Here is a 24,178-nt window from a genome sequence, read left to right as displayed (position 1 = left end):
ACGGCACAGAATAATATCAGAATCGTGTGTTACATGCCATCTGCCTATACAGATTTGCATACATGGTATATTGGTGTACTTTTCCAACAGATGATAACAGGACTCTCAGCAAAATGAATGTGGACATTTTTGGTTTTCCATGATGTCATTTAGTGATGAGTAAAATAGATTTTACATCATCTCATGGAAGTGTTTATTTTAGAATTTGAGATAAATTTAGACAGCTCTTAAGATGCAGAAAGAGTATACAATTCAGTTGAGTATTTGAAAGACAGTTCCGCATACTGGTTTAGGTCCTTAGCAACAGTGGCTCACCTGCAATTCTGTCTCCATGGCAGTTATCATTTAAGTAGACCTGACTCATCCCTTGACAAGATGGATGCATTTAATCATTTTACGCTAAGATGTTTCCCATAAATAGCCAAATCTAAACTATGCTGTTAGGAAATAGTCATCAGAAATCTAAAGCTATGTTCTGTGGCCATGGTTTCATGGTACTGCAGAATGTTTTACTCCATGAATGAACGTATTATATTGGTCTTAGTTTTAACACATGCATTTTAAAGTACATTTCTAAACATCACTTATTAAGTGGAAGCAGATATTTTTTCAAACAGTGAAATATTTAAATGAAAAGCACAGGTTCATAAAGAGGTCACTGGCACATGGAGTACGGCATAAAACCTACAATTGACCATAACCCTTTTCTTGAAATTTTGTACAGTGTTGTTTTGTTTTCTTAAGTGCCTGAATATCTTTCTTTAAATACGTTTAGTGAAGTTGTTGATATATGGTGATCATTAATGTCCGTAAATGCACTACCGGTGAAAAAGGCAGTAAAACGCATAGAGACCGATTACTCTCTGCCTCTACAGGTAGTTCTTTTATTTGATATACCTCATTCCATATCATCGCCAAGCAATATTGAATATGGATACATTCAGTTTATTACTGTTAATCGATTAGAATTACTTGCATGAATTCATACACTATTTAATCTGGGGTCATATGCATTACTAAGATTTCCTGTAAGGGTATGGCAGCAATAATTCATCTCAATCATTTGTTATGATTACTGTTAAATATTGTTCACATTTTGTGTAATTTTACGTACAATGAGTACTAGTAAATGCTTTTTCCTGCACACTGCGTTCTCGTTTTTATTCATGCAAATATTTTATTACATTTTGTTCAAATTTATCAAAGCTAAAACAGAAGTTGAAAATAATGAAGTATGCCTTCTTTCTCGACTATCAGACGCTGACCAGTAAGTTAAAAAGTATCGCATTCAGCTTCTGATAGTTCCATCCATGTTTACAGAACAAATATACGGTAGATGTTGCTAATGCAAATCTTACACACCCGTGTATTTATCAATTCTTACTATCTCTCTTCTTCACAGAACTATGAACCCAGTGCCAATAGTAGACAAACTGAATGACAGTATTGTACTAGTGTTCAATACGTTCCCGCCAGATGTTACAGAAACAGACCTGCTAAAAGCTGGGCTATACAATCAAACGCTTTACGTGATGAAAAGTTTGGACAATGGAGTGACCTGGAGTGAACCAAAAGACATCACGGATATGACATTAGGAAGTGTGGAAAAGCCTTGGGCGATATATGCACCAGGTATTGACCATATTTTAATTGATAGAAATTCCATATACCCTTCAATGGCCATTTGACTATTACAGCAACACTGATATACGTTGTGTGACTGCTAAACACCTTCAACATGGAAATATTGGACAAAATGTTATGGCATGTAAGATCACTGCAAGTCATGAATTCAGTGCGTAAAATTGGTTTTCCTTGCACTATTTAATACCACTTGTCTAAGCATACCGGTACAGCAGACTGGATGTTGTTTTTGGGTTTAATTCATGTCATCATCTCATATTTATTGAGTGTACACATCTGCATTCTCTCTATATCAACGTTGGTACCTGTTGCATGCAGTGTTCTCTTTGGAAAACACATAGAGTTACCGTACTAGTCACAGAATTCAAGCGTACAGTAGTTCATCAAAGCAAGAATGAGGAAATGATTGTTTAGAAATATTTAAACATTATGTAGCCAATATTACAGTCATCATGTTAATTCTCAAGAAATTAAGTCCATTGATATGAAACAGCCATATATTCACGGCAATAAACTTGTCAGCTGAGGATATTGTTTGAATTTAATTTGATGTTCAATATGATAAAGCTATATTAAGTTTTTCACATTCTGTTATTGTTGAAAGATTCTAGAAAAATTACTCAAACTTTACAAAATTCCTAGTTACCTCACAGTTGGTGCCAAGAGACCATCTGGACAGGATGTTTGATCTAGTCTGCCCAGGCTTTGTCTTCATAATTTTTCCATAGAGTAAAATTTTAATTAACTCAGTTTAAATTTTCCCATCTACCAGTGGGTGGTTATATCTGTTGACTTTAATTTGCCATGCTATGGGATAAAGCAAAGGCAATTGTACAATTTCAAAGAAATCAAGTGCATTGCTATGTGTGTTTGTTATTTTGGTTGACAATTGCTCGATGGTGTGAGACTATCTGACAGTAGAAACATTCCTGAAGTATTGCTATTGATTCATCTTTGGTTCCACACAATTTGCAGAAATACCACAGGGATGAATTTTTTTATTAAATAATGTCCAAAAACAGCTGATCCTGTCAACGTTACCATGAACAGTTTGAAGAAAAGAGAAGGCTGAACACAAAATTAACCCAAGCCATCTGCTGTTCTGCTTTAATGTAATACACACGTGTAATGTACAGCTTTTTGACTTCAATTAGTTTTAACCTCTTGATTTCCTTGAATGCCGGAAATTTCCGGTGCCATAATGAATTACTGTATACCTGGGGTGCCAGAAAATTCCAATGGGATTAGATACATGTTCACAGTATGTTTAGTACAGCAATTTTGCTTCATTGTGGTAGTTACAGGAATACGAAGTGGTTGAAAGCCTCTTTATGAGTTGTTATCATGAGTGAAATACCAAGTATTTCATTCTCTGCTTTTCTATACAGAATACAGAGCATTCATACAGAATGAAATGTTTATTCACAGGTTTCAACTTGTTCTCTTTCATTTTCATTGCACTCTAATTTTTTATTGCTTTATTGAATTGATTTGAATGCCAGAATGTTGAGTGAATGTAGCGTTTTATGAATGCTCCTGGTGTTTAAATTTTAACAAAACAGAAATGGCAAAATACTTCTAGTAGAACACAGTAACCTTTGCGACTTGTATGAGCTTGTTATTTGAGCATTGTTGTGTGAAATTCATGTGATGTTGTTCTTGTTAATGGTAAACTACATGAAACGTGCTAGAAAAACACAGTTTAATGGTTGGTACAGAAAACTACCTGTATATAGTACTTTTTATTTTTACAAATTTCATGATTGTATTTCCAGGTCCTGGGCATGGTATTCAGTTATCGTCTGGTCGCCTTCTTGTTCCAGGAAACTATGCTGTGAAAGACCCAGTAGAACCAGGTAATCATTCCCAATTTCCAAAATAAATGTAAAACTACAAGACTTTGATGCCAACTTTCACTATTAGCATTCAACACTTCTCTGCAGGTAATAATTCTGCTAACTAGAAAGTTTAAAAAGTCCATCAGTTATTTATGTTCAGAAGATTACCAGTATCTTTGATAAAAGTGACTGCTACTGTTCTAGGCTGTGAAAAGTTAATGTACCTTCCGTATTTACAGAAATGACCTTATGTAACCTTTTCTGCCTGTCAGTACTTGTGTGTCCCTGTCATTGATATCATGAAGAATCCTTGGTATATACATTCTAGATCTTTTTATAGATGGTCAACCGGTCATAGCAAAATGGTTAAAGCCTATTGACATTTTAATGCATAGTTTGATTAAAAAAAACAGTCATTTGCATAAATCAGTGATATTTTAATTTATTATAGAAATAGATTTGCTTCTCAAATTTGGTCCGTACTTTAATAATTCACCCGTCTATCCATGAAAGTGATCATTGGTCTGACTTGTCTGTGTAAGTGTATGGTGATGTTTTTAAACGCTTTTTAGTTACAGATTGCAAAGTATATAATTGTATTCTCTCAAAGTTTACAGAATTCAGAGAACCAAAGTTTTAAGGCAGAATTCGACTAATTACTGTATTCTAAGATTTATTACAGTAAATTGAAATGTATGTGCTTTATATAATATTCATATTAAGTTGTTTGCATATCATAATCTCAGTTATTAAGCAATATAACGGAGGTCCGCTATTAATCGTCAAATGTGAGATACCGGTATATAGTGTACTGGTAAAGTATATGTAATGTAATGTAATATATAAATATATATATATATATATATATATATATATATATATATATATATATATATATATATATATATATATCTATATATATATTTGTTTTATTAAACTGAAGTATCAGCCTAATACACAACAGCAATAACCAGAAAACACTGATACTAGTATCTATACGTCATTGTTGCTTCAGTATTAATCTATAACAGTAATTAAATAAAGTGCTTCATATCAACACGGATAACTTTATTTAAAAGGATGGGGTCATGCTGTCTGCAGCTGTGCAACTTTTTTATTGATAAACATTGCATTTTCCCAGAAATTGACAATGAATATAATGCAAATGTGAAGCAAATTCAGCATTTGATACATATTCATAAGTCACCACTTTTGTAGCTTTCAAATCACTGCAAGACTTTGCCAAATAATTTCAGTTGTATCCCTTCATTTCAGTACAGCCGCCATTTTAAAATCTTTGATATGCAAATGGGATATTGGGATATTTTGTGCACAGCAACATGCCTGTTGTATGCGACGCAGACAGGACGGCTCCCTGTAATGAAATCTACATTAAAAGATTCTCTCAGTGGCAAGCCCAGGCAGTTAGGATGTGATCTTCCTAATACAAAGCTAAGATATTTCCTCATTTCAAAAATTCTTACCGTCAAATATTCTAGTCAGTATCATTCATAGAGGTGAATTCTTTGTTTTTTGCTAAAATAATTTTCAACCAACTATGTTGTAACAGAGGAAATACAATTAATATGTAAGGTAAATACTCTTGTTCAAAACATTCTGACAGTATACCCCGGTATGTAGCCATAGAACGTTTTGTAAGGTTACAGTCATTACGAATATATTTCTTCTTAACCAAAGTGAGGTATTCACCATCAACTTAGGACTTTTACATATCCTGAATACAGTCTATTTCACCTTCAGATGTGGATATCTTGGTAATGCGGTGATGAGAATTTTAGAAACATTGATTTGTAGGTTTTATAGAAATGTGGTAATGTGCTTTATCGCTTATGCTTTGCATCACCAGAAACTTTCCTTCATTCTGATAATGCAGATGTAAATGCATGAAGTTTATAAGAGTCTATTCATAGTATTTCCATAGGATTTTATAGGGTAAAACTATTCAGGTGTAAATGAAGACGATACAGGTTTTGATTTTCACAGAATAACTACTTGCATGAGTCAGTGGATTGCGCAAAGTGCAACTTGCACCTGCAATATTACATTTTGACTGGCAGAGTGTTGAAAACAATAAAACACAGTATGAAGTTCTAGCACTAATGCAGGTACATCCAGTCCAGTCTTCACGTTGGTGGATTTTAACTGAATTGGAAAATAGAATGGGTTCTATGACAATTTACAGTCTTTCAGAGATTCATTCAATAAAGATCAGGAGTGTGCTTAGTCCATTAATATGTACAGTTGGTTACTTAATTGAGATGTACTTGTATTCAGGTGAATATCTTAAAATAAAATATGTTTTTAAGAAACTGTAAATTTGTAAAACAATAGCAGAAATACTATGCATAAAATACTTCAAGTTTTAACCAAAAATTATCCAATATTTGGAGTATTTTCCTTTAAGCTGGCATATACAGGTAGAGTCATTCCCTGTAGGGCACAGAACACTCTAAACCAAATGACGTAGTCTGTACAAAAGGTTACTGATAGTTCTAAGTCCCAGTAGCTGTATACCGGGTATATGCCTTGTTTTCTGCCTTATCGACCAATTGCTATATTTATACTGTTCATGAATTACTAATTACTATCCAATTCAATTCAGGATGTTTGATAAGAGAAGAAAAATGAAAGTACTCACAACATATGAAACATGTTTTCCTCTGAGACTTTCATTTTCATTCCCCATTTAGAACTATTTGTCCTGCCCACATGTATCAATTTCCTCAATGGCACACAGCGTTATCCTGAATTTCACTTGCTGCGACACATATTTTAGATTAGTTGTATTTCAAATCCTGATGATATGAGTATGATTTTACACATACCGGTACATTAAACACTTGGAAACAGATAAAAATCTTTTAATTATCAGCTGTTATATTTAGCATTTCAAATCATCAGTGCATGCAATAAAATTACAGGGTGTACCATTTGCAAAACGGTCTTAATGACATTTGCCTCTGATAGATATGCCAGGGAAATCCAATCTGGACTCTGTCTGCAATGACAGTCACATGCAAATCACATGCAAATCATTAAATTAAATTTGTGTTCAGACTGTGCAATGAAATAAAAAGCTACAAAATAGGAACATAATTCAGATTGTATTTTTATGTGTATTGTCAGAAATTTTTTAGTTATTTCATGTATGTGCAATGGTATATACTGGTACTGTACCGGTGTGTAAATGCCAAGTACTGTAAACTGTGGAATAGTCTTTTAGTTAAATGCTAAAACACTAATTTGCTTCAGGACCTAAAAGACTACATTTAAATAGTCGAGTAATTTCAATCAGCATTTATCACAATATTGGATGTTAGTATGGAGATGGTTACAGTGAATATTGACTTCATGTGGGAATCCAGCAATGTGTTGAGTCCAGGACAGTGCAAATTAGTCTGGGAAAACCCTGAATGCTTCCAGTTGTCATTTATTCCCAGGGGTCTCCTTTCAGCTTTGAACCGTAAGCTTTTGAGTTGTCATGCAAGCGTACAGGTTTAATGAACCATGAACACTAGAGGGCGAAGTGCCAATCATGGTACTGATAACTCTCTGGATTTTGTCAAATGTTATTTTGCTTTTTATTTGATCAATGCAAGTAATGGATGAATCATAAAGACATAATTTGCCAATATTTAGAATATTTTTTATGTTTGAGATCATGAAACAATGAATTTAGTACGATAGAATGGAAACACTGTACGGTCATTGTTAAAAGTGCTTCAAATATGTCAAGTTTTGTACAAATTTCTGGCAAAGTTGATTTCCTTCGAACATTACCAGCAATTTAGGCTACCTGAAACTTGGTTTTAACAATATCACTTCTGTTCTTTTGGAGTTTAAGCATATAAAATACTAAGGACAATAGATTTAAGTGTGCAAGTAGTTTTAGAATGGGAGGTGAAAAGTTGAGGTAGGGTGATAGGTTTGTTGGGAATATTAGGTTTAGATGTGGCTATGGGTTAAAAGGGGTAGTTGGTTGAGAAGGTACAGTATTTAGATAGGCCAATGAGCTGAGTAAAGTCAAGACTAATACATTTGCTATTTCATTTCAGGTGTTTGGCCTCAAATTAAAACAGCAGTGATGGAATTTTTTGACATCTTACACGGTTCTCTTGTGACATCCAATGTACTGTATAGTGATGATGGGGGTTGTACCTGGCATGTGGGCGGCAGTTTGCCTGCCGCTATGGCACCAGAAAGTGACAAAATAATTCAATGTAATGAAGCTCAGGTTAGTTTCTCCTAAACTCATCTCTTAATTAATTTGTAGATAGGTACTAGGTGAACCCTAACAAATGTTTAGTAAATATTTTGTTTTAATCCTGACAAAATATTTCGATTGATACCCTGTCAGCCAAAACTGATGAGAATACAATTTACAATTTAAAAACAAAAAATTTGATGACCATATTTCACCATCAAGCACTGTCTACCATTTACAACCTTACTCACACACTGTATTTCTAATCCATTGTCATTGTTGTTGCATTGTTATTGGCATTTGTTGCATTGTTATTGGCATTTGATCTAAAATCCATTTTTGACTAATACCGGTACTGATATCTATGTTGAGATCTCTGGAGATCTATCAGGCATCAAGACAACAAAATCATCATCTGCTTCAGTCACTTTCAAATTCCTTGTACTATGTACACTGTATATTTGATCATCCTACTATCTTTAATGCATACTTTTGTCCCTCAGTAAGATGACTACCACAGTATTAGTGACCTACCATCTTTATTTTCACCACCTTCCTGTGTTAATGTATCGGATTCAATGAGTTTTCTACATCATACTGTGTGCCTATATGTATCAACCAACATGCTTGTTGACTCATGAGCATGCATGCTTACAAGCATGTTTACATAAATCATGTACGTTCCTTGCTGCATGTTTTTGGACACCGTCCTATATGTTTCAGTGTCAACAGTCTAGCAATATGGTTACAGCATGCCACCTGTGATCACTACATGAACCTATATGATACATGTAACAAGTGCATTCATATGGCCATGTGCCTGTTATGGAATACTGTCCGAGTGATGTAATGTATTACTTCATGTTCTGAAGCTCATCTGGCTGTTTATCTTGTCATCATCAGTAATATTGATGTAACACTCATTGTTGTATTCAATGTTCCACACAACACATACCGGTATACACACACTCCTTGGCTGTTTGATTGTTTTACCATACTTCACAATCAACTTCTCACTTTATCCATCTGTATCTATCCAATATCATTGCGCCTTTTGATGTAAAAATCAAAATAAATCCTTGACATCTCTCAATCCACCTTCTGTGTGATGCATAAATGTCAATGCTACTGTACCTTTATCCTTCCAATATTCCCATTTTCCGGGCATCTGTTGATATGACTTCCTGATTGGCTAAATGATGATTCACACCTCAATACAAAAAACACTGCAGTACCTGCTACTTGTTGCTTGGTTACTATGGGTAGAGTTCCACTCTTGTTGCTTGGCAACTCACATAGTTACTTTTGTTGCTATGTTACCGCCCTACCATAATTGTGAATGTTTCCTTCATACCTACTGGTAAATGTACAAGCCTTCAGGCTGGCTGATAACTTTAACCGTACTGACACTGTGTCTCAAATCTTCTTAGACTTACATCTATCAACATTTGAATTACTCTGTTGTTGTATTTCTATATTCAAAACGAAAATCCAGCTGAAAAATACCATAGTTTCTGTGACTGCTAAAGAATGATCGACTAATAACACAGTGCCTGCATAGGATGCATACCCATTGCAAAATAGCGATTTGCAAAGGGCTATTTGACTTTCTGAGTAATAGTTAGTCATTGTTAAGTCTTCAGCTGCATGAAAAGGGTCCTTCAACTTACATTGCCTTCTATCTACATGTGAGTGCAACTTGAGATGAAATTTAAATTATTGTAAGAAAAGCATAAACACTTTCCAAAGTGAACTGCTAATATTGTGTATGTAGTGGTAAAACAGTTGTCAATAAACTGTTTTATAGCTCCATCAAAGAATTAATAACTGTACGGTCAATTTATATTTACAAATTAAACATTTGTAATTTAGAATGTAAAACATTAAATTAATAAAGACAATTATAGTAATATGAAATTATTATAAAGTTTGTTCAAAACATGAAATATAACGAAGATAATTATAGTAATTATAAGATTATACTGCTTTTGCAAAACATGAAATTAATGAAGGTAATTATAGTAATTATGAATTAATACTATTTTTGCAAAACATGATTACAGTAATGAAGGTAATTAGTGTATTTATGAAATGATATCATTTTTGCATTAGCACTGTTATTACCTGTAGTGTATATTGGTAATATATCAAGGCCAGGGAATAGAGTAGTGTACTTTCTCACAGAAAGTATATCATGCTTCAGTGGTGAGACTATTTTGAATAGGAAAACAGCTGCCAGAAGTCTGTTGATTGTCATTTTGTGAAAAGTCAATTTTTGTGATGTCTGAAAACAAACAAATGCATTGCCATTAACCTTTTATCATCTTGTTCAAGTTGACTTGTACAAAAAATTTCATCTCCTTTTCTTTTCTTTTTTTGAATATTTAAACATGCTGAACTTTCATAGCAAATGTATATGCAATGATATTGTTTCAAAAATACAGTACTGTTTATTCAATTCTGTGTAACAGAATGTCTTTGCTTATGGTCAATAGCAAAGTTTTACCGGATGCAACCTCTTATCTACTCTGTTTCTCTTCAGTCAGCTGTTTATTTTTTTATGTTAATAGCTTTACTTTATCCTTTGCATTTGTAATCTTGAAAGACCAATTAATTTGGTTAATAAAGTGACTCCATTAAGCGCATTTGAGTATTATTTTTCACAAGGCTACAGTAAAATTATATTCCATAACACTGGCGATTTTCTTCATGTGTATAATGGTTAACCAAAGTATAATTGTGCTGGCCCTAGGGATCTTCAAGATCTTGATAAAATGAAAGTATAAATCCATTATAGTAGACAAGGACTGATCTGGGATACTGGAATCGTGACATCAAATCATTAAAAATCAGCCGCATAGTCGAGCAATCATACCCAGGGGAGTTTCCAGTTGTAGTCTTTGGGGATACCTTGAGGATTTTCACATAGATAGATAATCAATTATGGATGCAAAGCTCACTGCAGAAAATATCAAACAACTCTTGTAGTAATGCGTAGGGTTTTATGTGTTCCATGCCTCACATATCATAAAGATGAAAAGCATAAATGGTAAATATCTTTTTCCATTCTATATACTATTTACCCCTCTGATAAAAAGAAGTAAAAAAGATATTGAACAAATGTAAATTTTTTATGTTTTAACTTTGTATCAATGATTTCTGTAAGCAATTTTAAGAGTGTAAGGAATATATAAAAAGAATAGATGTAAAATACTTCAATCTTGACTACGTTGTTTCCTAATATTAAATATTAACATAAATACTTTTTGTTGGCCGTGAGTATGGAAACCCAAGAATTGTTTATATCTCACGTCAAATAATTATAAGCTTCCACAGCATTGATATCCTACCAGTATGCGAAGGAAATGCTATTGCTGTTGTTTTCATTATTCTAATGATAAATATAGTACCGGTACTGGTATTGCTAATACCGGTATGTTTTGGCCATATGAATTATCATGCATTTCTTTTGTAGTAACAAGTCTCAACATGAACACTGGATGATTTAATTTTTGCAAGCCTGCTTTTGATAGCAATGTTCCAAACAAAAATGTTATTTTATTATAATGTATTTGCTCCTGGTGTCATTAAAATGTTTTAATTGTTGAAAGTTTTGAAAGGTTTTCAAGATTTTATGGATGTAAAGATGTGGCATAAAAGACATTCAATAATTGTTGAAAAATTATGTTACATTTCAAAGAAATATTAGGTATGTTCTTCATAGACAAAATCATTGCACATGGATCAAGAATTTGTGATTAAATTTGGATTTAATAGCTGTATTCATTGTTTATTTGTGAAATTACAAAATTAATGTACAGCAACCTGCAACTGTGTTCAATACTTTCACAAATTTACCTCTTCAATTACATGTCAAACTTATCGGCCACCATTTTGAAGCTATATCTAGTTTGACTCCTACCATATCACCATAACTCTGGTATGCTCAGGCTGTTTACTATATGGTGAATGCCCATTGATAATGCAATGCAGGTCCTTGGTTATTTTATAACTTTGTAGGCATCCTAGGAGAGATCAAGGCTTGGTTTTGGACTCACTTCCACTTTCTGCATGGCTGTACAAATTATTCCAATATATTCTATAGCGATGATGGGGGTAGAACTTGGCTAGTAGGGGGTACTTTATTCAATGCACTGGACAGAGGAAGAAGTATTATATATAATAGTGAATGTCAGGTAGGCATATGCAAATTACCTAGGTGAAACATTGTATCAATGTCTGTTTTTGTATCAGTGCTTGTGATTGGTGGAGCTATGTATATTGTTAAATTTTGTTCTTTACCCTTCCTGAATTTAGGTACAATGTATCACAAACATTTTCATATCAGCATGTGGGATAATTTTCAAAAATGTAACAAGTGCTTATGTATGCAAATAATGTGCAATACTTGTTGCTGTGGAGACAAGCAATAATGACACAACTTTTTCAGCCATGTATCACTTTGACTGGTACTGTATGTATGACCATTTGTTGTGCAATATGCATATCATCCTTTGTGTGTAAGCACCCTCTTTCTGCACATTTCACAATATCATGTGTCAAATGTTATTATCATACAAATATTTCTTCAGTCTGCAAAGTTACAGTATGTAGGAATTTCCTAGGAAACGTGTCAGATACAAAACAATACATAGAGGGACTTAGGGACCGTGGATGCTTAAACAAAAGAGTGCACAGAAAATGAAAGCCAATTTATGTGACCTCAAACCTGTCCCCCGCTTAAAATTAAATGTGCCTTTGGGACTAATATTATGATTCTCAACTTTTTTCAATGTTGTTTTGGTCTACCACTTGTGGGGGCTTACTTTAACCTTTCACCACCATGGTTTGTCCCAAATCCATTGTTTTCTATGGTAAAGTTGGACCTGTATACAGGGAACTGGGGGTGAAAGGGTTAAACTCATGAGGTAACTACAGTCATTTAATTTATGCTGTGTCAGATACTTGATTTTGTCTCATGTCTGACACAGCACTGACAAAGGACACTTATGCTGATATGACACAAGAACAGCCGATATTGGTAATTATTGTCACTCCAGTGCACACTAAGTTTCCCTGAATATTTATGAACAACGTTACTTTGTGTCTCATTCATCAAAGAGGAAGCTTATTTCAACTTTTATGGGCAGCAATTTTGGAGGCTGGAAACCATGACAATATGCAAAGATTAAGAGGGTTGTTATGGACCTTTTGAGAGATGGCAGCATATTCAAATAAGAGCAAATTTTGCCGAAACCCGTTATTGCTTATTTTTTTTTAGTTATGCATTCAAATGTAAGCACTTGAAAATGTGAAGCTGAACTAAAAACTTGGACAATGCCTGTACTTTTGTGCATGTATCGGTACATGCCATTCCATACACATAATTAAGGATGAATGAAACATGTTTTATCATTTTAAGGGATTAATAACTCCAGAAACAACCACATTTTTATACAAATAATATGTTTATATTGTTTAGGCCAAACCATGGTCATGTCGTGAGAGGTTTAAATTACTTGTGAATAGAAAGATTTCACCGTCAGATGAAGACAAGTTTACCTGAAAATTTTATATTCAACATTAATTTGTTCAGATAATCACCAAATGTCTATTTAAACTTAAGAAGGATAACTTTGAGTGATTAGCTCTTCAATAATTTTGATACACTGCTGAGTATTAATATTATGTCCATTGTAAAATTTTAAGGTAAATTATCTTGGAGTTATAACCTCATGTATGCTGTTTTTCACCCTGGTAGTGATATATGGTAGTGTTTCTAACTTTTTGAAAGTTTAAGCCAGACTGACCTGCTTTTTGGAATTGTCACCTACTTGTGAGTCTTTTCACCAAGAGTAGGGAATCCTGATACAATGAGGTTTAAATATACCCTTAACATTTCTTTGAGTTGCCCTGTATGATTGTGTATGTAACCAGAGGAATTCTGAAAATCACTAGGAACTGTATTTACATTTCCTGTCGTAAAGGCCATAGTAAAATCACTGACTAATGATAAAATTAATTACACTGTATTCTGATACAGAAATTGTTACAAAGTGTTGCAAATTGAAACAAATTGTTACAAAGTAGTTGCAAAGTTAAACAAATTGTTACAATAGGGTTGCAAAGTTTACATAATAGTTTGATACACACAGATTGTAACTGATATAAACTTTGTACTATTATTGGATATTGAACTATAATTATAGGTACCGTATGTTGCTTTTATAGTGGTGTGGAATTTTCTCTTCCACCTGCTGGGACCATGTGTATTTAAATTTTACGAGAACAAAGCTGTTTTTCTAGAAAATGTAATTACACCAAATATGTAATCTCTAGATTGTTGAATTATATTATTCTTTTCAAATGAGGGGATGTTATCTTTCATGCAAAAAATAAGATATGTGATAATCAGTGGATTTTATAAATACCATACTGTCAATTATGGATTTTACTATTTTATTTTTACGATGTTGCTTAATAATTGCAAATTGCATTTTTCTGCAAATTATCAGTGCAGGGTTTTCAATGGCCCCAAATCCTGTCAAGGCAGAATATCTGTACAGTAGATCAAAAGTAACCCAAAAATTATTATTTCCTAAAATTATTCTGTCATAGTTATATTGTTGGTAATTGAACAAAGTCACATTTTCCTGTCAAGTCTTACCAACATCAATTTTTCAATCATACTCAAATATGATACGTGTAGTATTATATACTATTGATGTTTAACCACTAAATTACATACTTCTGAATAAGACTCAAGACTTTGTATAAAATATTCTTTTCATTTCTTGTAAATGAATAATCATATTTTCCTTGTTGTAGGAAAATGGGTATTTTAGATGTGAATTGTGATGGTCAGGTATAATGAAAAATATATTACACTGATCGTAAAAAACACTTGTATTTTGTTTTCCACACTTGTTTAGGAAATAATTTTTAAAGGATAATATAGGGAATTGAATATCTGTAAAAGAAAATGTTTTGTTTTCCAAGCAAAATCTCAATGTCTACATGAACTATTTTCCTAGCCAGGGCTAGACATCTGAATGTGTTCGTCATGTTGAACTAGGGATGAAGGACTCAGGGTATAAGACCATCTGGGGACTTGCACTCAGGAAAAACAAACAGCTCATAAAGTAGTCTTATGTTTGAACAAGTGGTTTAGGATATTGATTGGAATTGTTCCCCTACGAAGGTTGTTTATCTGGATAAATGGTCCAGGCCTTCTAATAGAATAGAACCTTCAAAGCAATTGAATTTCAGCTTTTATTAAACAACTAACTCAAGCATCATGGAGATGTTATCTCTGCCTTTCCAAGGTGAAAATAGGGTTAGACCCACCACAAATTGCAACAGAATTTTTTTCTTCAGAATGCATTTTAATGAGGTACCCAGAACAACATATTAAAAGTTTACTCGAATCCACCTTGGGAAATATGTCTAATTTGCATAAATCAAATATGGCGGCCAACCATCATACAAAATAACATAATTTGCTATATATCACATGTTAAACAAGCTATTTCAGTGATTTCAAAGTCTGACACTAGTAATTTGACCAAGGGAATTATTTTGGAGGTATAATGTTCCCTATAGGTACTTTATTAATTTGCATAATTCCAATATGGCGGCCAACATTCCTACAAAAGACATTTTCGGTCATATACCACATATTAAACAAACTATTTCAGGGATTTTAAAGTTAAAAGTATATTTCTTTGGCATGGACAAACGATTTTCGAGATGCTATGATTTGCATAGGAAATTTGTTAATTTGCATAAATCCAATATGGTGGCCAACATTCCTACAAAGGACATTGTCGGTCATATACCACGCATTAAACAAGCTATTTCTTTGATTTTAAAGTTTTAATATTTTTCTTGGGTATGAAGAAACACTTTTAGTGGCTCAATTTTTACAAAGGCCCTTTGATAATTTGCATAAATTAAATATGGCTGCCATATTAATGCCCCATGGCTTAATAGTTTCTAATATAAATAACGGTTTTGGTATAGTTTTTAGCACTAGGAAACTATCAAGAAGAAACTGTTAAGTCCTTGGACATTCATTTTTAAATTTTTTTGATTTTTCTGTATATGACGACTGTTAGTCTTCTGAATGATAAATTCTCTTTCTAAATATAACATTGAATTCATCTGTGTGTGGCATTTTCGTAATTTGTAAGGGTGTTTAACACTCTACAGTGTCAAAGCATGTAATCTGTAATGTTTACTGTTAAAAAAAGGGGTGTTCAAAATCTTTAGTTTTTAATTTAGACTGAACCCCCTTCTTATGGATGGGTGCATCTTTATAAGATCCCTTAGATGATAGGCAAGAAGTCATCACACATACCAGCAAAATACAATAAACACAACAAAGCTGAAAAAACAGAAAAAATGATATGACCGAAATAAAAAATGTCGTAATACACACAAATTGAAACTTAGCACTATTGCAAACAATGTCAGATTCATAAAAACTTTCTAGACACACAAACTCAAAAAATCTGAAAACTGCATGCTTTAGCAAAGACTTACAATTAATCCAAACACAGAATCCAACTATTACAATATACAAAGAACTACATCTGGAGTCATTTTTCCAAGTGTCATTTTTCCAGATGTACATGTTTGTATCATGTAACAGTTGGATTCTGTTGGGCTAATGAGTTGTTTGAATTAATTTTAAGTCTTTGCTAAGCATGCAATTTTCAATTTTTGTGAGTTTGTGTGTTGATCAAGTTTTTAAGAGTCTGACATTGTTTGCATCAGCGCTAAGTTTTAATTTGTCTGTATTGTGGCATGTGTTATTTTTGGTCACATTATTTTATTTTTGCGTTGTTATTATCTTTGTTGTGTTTATTGTATTTTTGCTGTTATATGTGATGACTTCTTGCCTATCATCTAGGGGGATGTACCATAGATGCACTCGTCCATAAGGAAGGGGTTCAGTCTAAATTAGAAACTAAAGATATTGTCCACGACTTTTTAAAAACAGTAAACATTAAAGATTGCATGTTTTAACACTGTAGAGTATAAAGCACCTATAAAAATAACAAATAATGCCGTACACAGATAAATCCAATGTTATATTCAGAAAGAAATTATTATTAGATGACTAACAATCATTAACGGTTGTCATATTTAGAAAAATCACAAATAATTAAAATTGCATGACTTTCTTACTACTCAATAGTAAACGCACATCAACATATACGTATTTTAATCCGTTCGGAAGTCATATCTGGAAGTCTACCAAATTTGCTTTAACATTCTTTTCAAAATACAATATATTTATGGGGTATTTTAACGAATTCAGGTATCACAGGTAGACACCTATTAAAATAAACTTTTATTCGTAAATGGATCGTTATTGTAAGTACATTTATTGTATATTTTCTACATTTTTAAAAATAAATGTTCAAGGACTTAATGTGGAACTGCACGTTGCCAACACATTTTTTTTCGATGGAATATTTCTCATCTAAGATGACAAGGAAACCCGTACAAACTATTTTGTGAAATGTAATATTTCACTTGAAACAAGAGTATATCTTCATTCTAAAATGGCATGGGCTGAATGACTGACACTCAAAAAAGTGCTTAAAATCATGGTTAGCAAAATAAAAATGCCTCTAATTCAAAATGTAAGAATTTTGTCGCAAAACAAAATAGCTGTTTTGTTATATAGCATTTAAAAACATAATGTGAAAATTTCAGAAAATATGACCCAGCCAGAACAGAGTTAAATTCTTTGGAAATCTTGAAATTCGGATAAAAGGGAAGCAGGAATTTGGGTGATTTGCATACATTTGCATACATTAACCCTTCAATATCATGCAACTTACGACTGCTTGCCAAGCTAAAAGGTGAACCTAACCAATTTTTAATCTTGGGTTAACAAATAATAAAAATTGGAAGAACATTTGCAAAATACAGTGCGTTGGGTGCAGTGCCCTCTTGACAGTTTTTTCTTGATATTCCTATTCCTAAAAACTCTACCATAACCTTATTTACATTAGAAGCTATTTGGGCAATAATTTGGCAGTCATATTTAATTTCTGAAAATCATCAAAGTGTCTTTTAAAACATTGAACCACAAAAGGTGTTTCTTCATGCTCAAGAAATATAATTAAACTTCAAAATGGCTGAAATATATTGTTCAATACATTTTATGACAAAAAATGTCTTTTGTTTGGATTTAGGCAAATTAACGAAGTGCCATCGCAAATCATTGCACCTCAAACATCATTTGACTATGCCAAAGAAATATACTTTTAACTTTGAAATCACAGAAATAGCTTGTTTAACCCTTTGACTGCTTTAATTTTTTACACCAAAATTTTAATGCAATATTTTACCAATTTCTGTGAACATTTCTGTACGTTTTTTCATAATTTTGGACCAAATGGATATCATTTTCAGCAGCTACAGATTTTAATCAAAATTTGGCAAAAAGCAGAAAAATTGACTGTGGTACATTTTAAAAAGTTGACAAAATATACTTTGGCGCCCAAAGGGTTAATACATGGTATGTGACAGAAAATGTCTTTTGTAGGTATGTTGGCAACCCTATTGGATTTATGCAAATTAACGAAGTACCTAAGCAAATCATTGCATCTCGAAAATTGTTTGTCCATGCCAAAGATATACACTTTTAACTTTGAAATCACAGAAATGGCTTGCTTACCCTTTGGCTGCTGTAATTTTTTACACCGAAATCTTAATGCAATATTTTACCAATTTCTGTGAACTTTTCTATACGGTTTTTATAATTTTGAACCAAATGGATACCATTTTTCAGCAGCTACATAATTTTATCAAAATTTTGGCAAAAAGCAGAAAAAATTGACTGTGGTACATTTTATAAAGTTGACAAAAAAGACTTTGGCGCCCGAAGGGTTAATACGTGGTATAAGACAGAAAATGTCTTTTGTAGGTATGTTGGCCACCATATTGGATTTATGCAAATTAACAAATTATATATGCAAATCATCGAAAATGGTTTGTCCATGCCTAAGAAATATACTTTTCACTTTAAAATCACTGAAATAGCTTGTTATTACGTGGTATATGACCGAAAATGTCTTTTGTAGGAATGTTGGCCGCCATATTGGAATTATGCAAATTAACGAGGTGCCTATGTGAAACATTATATCTCCAAAATGATTCCCTGAGCCAAATAATAGTGTCAGACTTTGAAATAACTGAAATAGCTTGTTTAATATGTGATATATAGCCAATTATGTTATTTTGTATGATGGTTGGCCGCCATATTTGATTTATGCAAATTAGACATATTTCCCCAAGGTGGATTCGAGTAAACTTTTAATATGTTGTTCTGGGTACCTCATTAAAATGCATTCTGAAGAAAAAAATTCTGTTGCAATTTGTGGTGGGTTAGGTGCCAAAATCTCGTAGATGTTACTCTGCCTTTCCAAGGTGAAGAGATATGATCAGATGCAAAATCAGCACAGAATTATAAGTATTATCAACATGGCCGGCTTGAGTCATTTTCAGAATGAACTTGAAAAGTGTATTCAACGGAGAGATGAGACTATAACATTGGACATCATCATATCCTCAAATCATGTTATTCATGGTCCTTGCATGATGTTTGCATGATGTACACATGCTAAAAGTAGGATCTGCACATGATCTGCACATGATTTGTGTATGCTGCATGCATGATCAGTGTATGTGTCTGCAATAGTTGTACAAGCATTTTAACTTTTCATTTCTTTCAATGTTAGTCATTTTAATGTAGTTGGGAACATTAAAAGTATGAATTTGTAAATCATTTCTGTCAACTTTCATTACAGATGAACAAAGTAAAGTTTAATACACAGTGACACAAAAGTGTTATATGTTTGACATTCATTTATATGATATGATTCATTTTCAATTAGGCGATTGAACTTGATGATGGATTAGTTTGCATTAACAGCAGAACATTAGGAGCTGATGCACCACGAGCACAAGCGTACAGTACAGATGGTGGACTGTCATTTGGTAAAACAAGGATAATTGAGGAATTAATAGAGCCAGGTTATACTGGTGGATGGATGCCAAGTACAAAGAACTTTGGCGGTTGCCAGGTGAGTGTGTAGAATTTCACTCTTCCTGCCACAACAGTGGTTGCTGTGTCAATACGTTCTGCTATCAATGTCGGTGTCTGTCAGATCCGTCAACAGTAGTTGCCACACCAAATCATATGTCTACGAATAGAAGCTATAAATGACAACAAGTCAAGTACTGATCTTTGGAGCACCAAAGCAAGACTTGCACATTTACTTGTCAAGAAAACGTGTTTCCAATGTCAAGAAAAAGTGATACCGATCAATTTTCAAAGAAGTACCTGATACATAATTTCCGAGGCTGTAAGTTTCAAGAGGACTGTTCAGTATTGTAGGTTTACAACCACATATATCATATGGTTTGCCACTATACCGGTATATGGTTTGCTACCATATATGGCCAGTCACCATATATGGTTTGCTACCATATATGGTTTGCCACCATATATGGTTTGCCAAACCATATATGGTTTGCTACCATATATGGTTTGCCACCACATACGGGCTGCCACCATGTGTGGTTTGCTACCATATTTGGCACTGTGTTCACAACCTCACTTCTGCTGACAGAATTTCAGACAAAGTTTTTGTATTGTTTTCATTAAAACATTAGCACTACTGAAAGACAAATTATTTCGTATTAAAGATGGTGTGTAAACAATTGCAGATAAATAGTTATTTAACATCGAAGTGACAGAACTCTGATGTTGTTTGAAATCAGCCATATTTTTAACAAAAATGACAACCACTGATTTGTAATTCAATTGCAGGGCAGTGTCCTTGGTTTTCCAGCTCCAGATGGTGTTCCCAATGGTCTTCCTAAAACATGGGCAATCTTCTCCAATCCGGCAGATCGAGAATCCCGGATAAACCTTTCAGTGCGACTCAGCATGGACCACTGCAAAACCTGGAGTTCACCATGGTCACTTTGTCCGGGACCAAGCGCATATTCAGATTTGACATATTTTGAAACGGAAGGTGAAAATGGTTCTGCAGTGAAAAGATTTGCATGCCTTTATGAATGTGGAACGACAGATTTCCCGTATGAAAAAATTGTTTTTCAAATGTTTACATTAGAATCATTATTGGAGGGAACAAAACACTGACAAACAAATTAGCCGTATCTTTTCAAAGCAATATTCATCCTTGTTACAAATGTAGCTCACTTATTTATGTTCCCAAATTATAAAATCACAATTTTGAAAGTTTGAAACAGTCACAGATTTTAAATTTTAAACTTTATAAAGCACAATTTATTTTTGTGCAAGATAATTTACAAAATGTTGGTATTCTTGTCGGCTGGATTAGTTACACTCTCTTGTTACTACATTTCTTAAGTATATTAAAACATAATGCACCTCATGGAGAGATATCAGACTAAAGTTTTACAATAATTTTCTGGTCTACCGCTTATTGGGCTTATGTTGAAGCTCTAAGAGCGAGTAAATTTTCACCGTCTTTGTATTGTGAAAATCAAAAATTTAAAATTTCACCATAGATTTAACAGGGATGGCGGCCATTTTGAATTTAAAATATCAATAAATGTCAGTAGGTGATTTGTTTCTCTGCTACCAAATTTTACACAGTGTCCCCTGATTTTTAGTCTTGGTTTGGTAAGAAAATGGTTGAAAGTTGTTCACATTATTCCAATGGTTGACGTTGTTCACTTTCAATGCGCATATTACCTTAAAGGCCTGTGTCAGGCCTCAGATTGTCTTGCCAGGAAATTTATTCACTGGATTACAATTTCAATGGAAAACAAAAAGGCTACAACACTTCCACAATCCTCTTACAGACTAGAACAAACTTGATTCTTGATCGAGTTGCCTACCTTTTAGCAAATTTCATGGTGATGAGTTTAATTATTTGTTTGAAGAAGAATGCTTTGAAAAGAGGAAATGTAATCTATGAAAATGCCATCAGCATATAACAATCAGTGTTTACTTTGTCACTCTTCACAGCCTATGACATCATTCTTCTGTAATGTTTATTGGAAAAGAGTTTTCAAGATTTTTTAAGGATTGTCTTCAGGGCTGTTTGTCCAACCAGTTACAAATGTACCTGTAACTACATGTATGCTATATATATATATATATATATATATATATATATATATATATATATATATATATATATATATATATATATAATATAAGGACCTTTGAAATAAGAAAAAGAACGAAAGATGTAAAGAGGAAACTGTTGAATAAGTGGCCGTAAAAAACATAAAACGTTTTGCTTAGAAGCTCAGAATTTTTTGGAATAATCACATCAGAAAGTACCCCTTTGTGCAAATTGAATCCATTCACAATAATAAACATTATCTTCCATGAAAACAGAAATCCCCTGTTTCAGACTCATTCACTCTTTCTGCAAAAATGTTTTATATGCATCTTAAAAATAGTGACTTTTACCCAATCCTAGTGCTTCCCTTCGCATTATTACACTTGTATGTAATATTTAAATTTTCATGTAATATACAGATTCTGTGTAGAAATTGCATTCAAAATGCTCCTATCTAGTATTCTGTACATTCTTAAGTTTGTAATTTTTCCCAATCCCATGAAAGATTATTCTCTATTTCATATTTTTATGCAATATTCTTACAAAATTTTTCATTCACAGCTAGAGATTTATTTCACCCAACTAAATTTTACACAAGCTAGCAGAACTTGTTAGGAAATTCAGTGTACAAGATAGCAATACTGTAAGCGGTTCTCAAATGCTTTCCTCTACACTAAGGTCACATCAAGTGAAATCGGTATTTATCTGGATGTAATTTCTAGGATGTGGCAGAACCCAACTTGCCTGCATTTCTTAAAAATGAACAATTCCCCCATATGTGGATGGTAAGAAATCTCCATTTTCTGTTCATAAAGCTTAGAAAAGTCCATATCAAAACTTTGGCATGGCATTGTGATTCAAAGAACCATGTACACTACTGTTAATTTGTACACAACATGTTTGTTTTATTTGCATTGATAATCTGAATTTAGTGTGCTTTACATGCATAATAATGGGGATTGAGAAAAAATATCAAAAGGCATGATTAAAATACTCGGCAGAGCTTGATGCCACTCACCTTTAGAACCACAAAGACTTGGGTTTGTAATTTTCTTCTGCTGTATAAATATTATCTATTAAAGCTTTAGGAGCAATTGTCACGATATTGAGATTGTACATGTAGATTCAAGCATTAATCTAAACTGTAGAGGGAAAGAAAAGGATTTTACCATTTTGCATCAGGTAATGTAGCATAGCTGATCATTGGTGTTGATGTTGTTGCAGTGGCTCTGAAGTTTCATGTGTATAATGGCTCATATTCATCATTTACCAAATATGGATATATGCAAATATGTGGTGACCCAGTGACCTTTATGCTTGAATATACTGACTGGTTTCTATCTAGAAAATGGCCGGCTGTCATTGAGTGTACAGTCTTCACTTCACACAAACCATCAGTGCCAGAAAACCCTGTTGTTCTTTTGACATCTTAAGAGAGATTTTGAAGTGAAAAGGACTTTACACATTGCTATTTTGTTGATGAAAATAGATATTGAACCAATGCAGCAAATCGTTATTAAAGGCCCAGTAGCTGTAACCTTTGATGAATTTTTTCAACAGTTTTGTTTTTAGTGGAACCCACATTTTCTTGTTCTACTCCCCAAAGCATGTTGAGATGTAACAGTGTTCAATTTTGTTAACTCTGTCTATACATGTTTTAACTGCAACGGTATTGTTGATAAGTGAATTTTCATCAAGACAAGAATTCATATGTAAAACAACAATGCATATAGACGTGTAGATACTGAGTTTGCAAGCTAACAAAGTAGGTGTTTCAACAAGTTTGGGGAGTAGAACAAGAATTTTCAATTGACATACAGAACAAAACGTGACAAAAATCATCAAATGTTACACCTACTGGCCCCTTAAGAGTCCTTTTATAATATCTTGAAGACCATTATAAACACAGGAAGTGCCCAAGGCAGTTTTGTCAATTTCGTGACACAAATTTGCCTTACTGAATTGTAAACATCAAACTATAAATTGAAATTGTGACTTTATGTCCATGTAAGAAAACTTCATTGACAGTAGTTTATAATATTCACAATGCAAAAAGCAAGCGAGGTACCAGAAAAAACCAGTGTGGTGTTAGAGCGCCATCACAGGCAGAAAATTGTAATTACATGCCCTCTGTGGATCTCATTGTCTCACTCAGTCTTTCTCAATATTGAATGATTTATCTTACTATCTCTTCAATTTCATGTCAAAGAATTTATACACTCAATTTTTTTGTCGATCCGACATGTTGTAAAAGAGATATGAACTTAGATATACGGTTTCCAAAAATCGGAGCAGATAATAGAATGGCTTTCTCTAGAACTTGT

The 24,178-nt window shown here is 33.2% G+C and overlaps 1 protein-coding gene across 2 annotated transcripts in view; it reads left to right on the top strand.

The window, feature by feature from the left end:
- LOC139121499 (sialidase-2-like) overlaps positions 1-21,371 on the top strand; it is a 69,191-nt gene extending 47,820 nt beyond the window's left edge. Inside the window, exons 4-8 of one of the 2 annotated variants that reach the window (XM_070686411.1) lie at positions 1,403-1,632; positions 3,420-3,500; positions 11,728-11,903; positions 19,623-19,811; positions 20,561-21,371. In XM_070686411.1, coding sequence (XP_070542512.1) covers positions 1,403-1,632; positions 3,420-3,500; positions 11,728-11,903; positions 19,623-19,811; positions 20,561-20,896 — 1,012 coding nt within the window. In that variant the 3' untranslated portion in view covers positions 20,897-21,371. Of the gene's footprint in view, positions 1-1,402; positions 1,633-3,419; positions 3,501-7,558; positions 7,738-11,727; positions 11,904-19,622; positions 19,812-20,560 lie in introns of both variants that reach the window. The other variant, XM_070686403.1, reaches the window with a different exon arrangement.
- Positions 21,372-24,178: the final 2,807 nt, after the last annotated feature.

This window comes from Ptychodera flava, chromosome 2 (genome assembly GCF_041260155.1).
Source record: "Ptychodera flava strain L36383 chromosome 2, AS_Pfla_20210202, whole genome shotgun sequence".
NCBI lineage: Eukaryota > Metazoa > Hemichordata > Enteropneusta > Ptychoderidae > Ptychodera > Ptychodera flava.
This window is presented reverse-complemented; position numbering and strand designations above follow the sequence as displayed.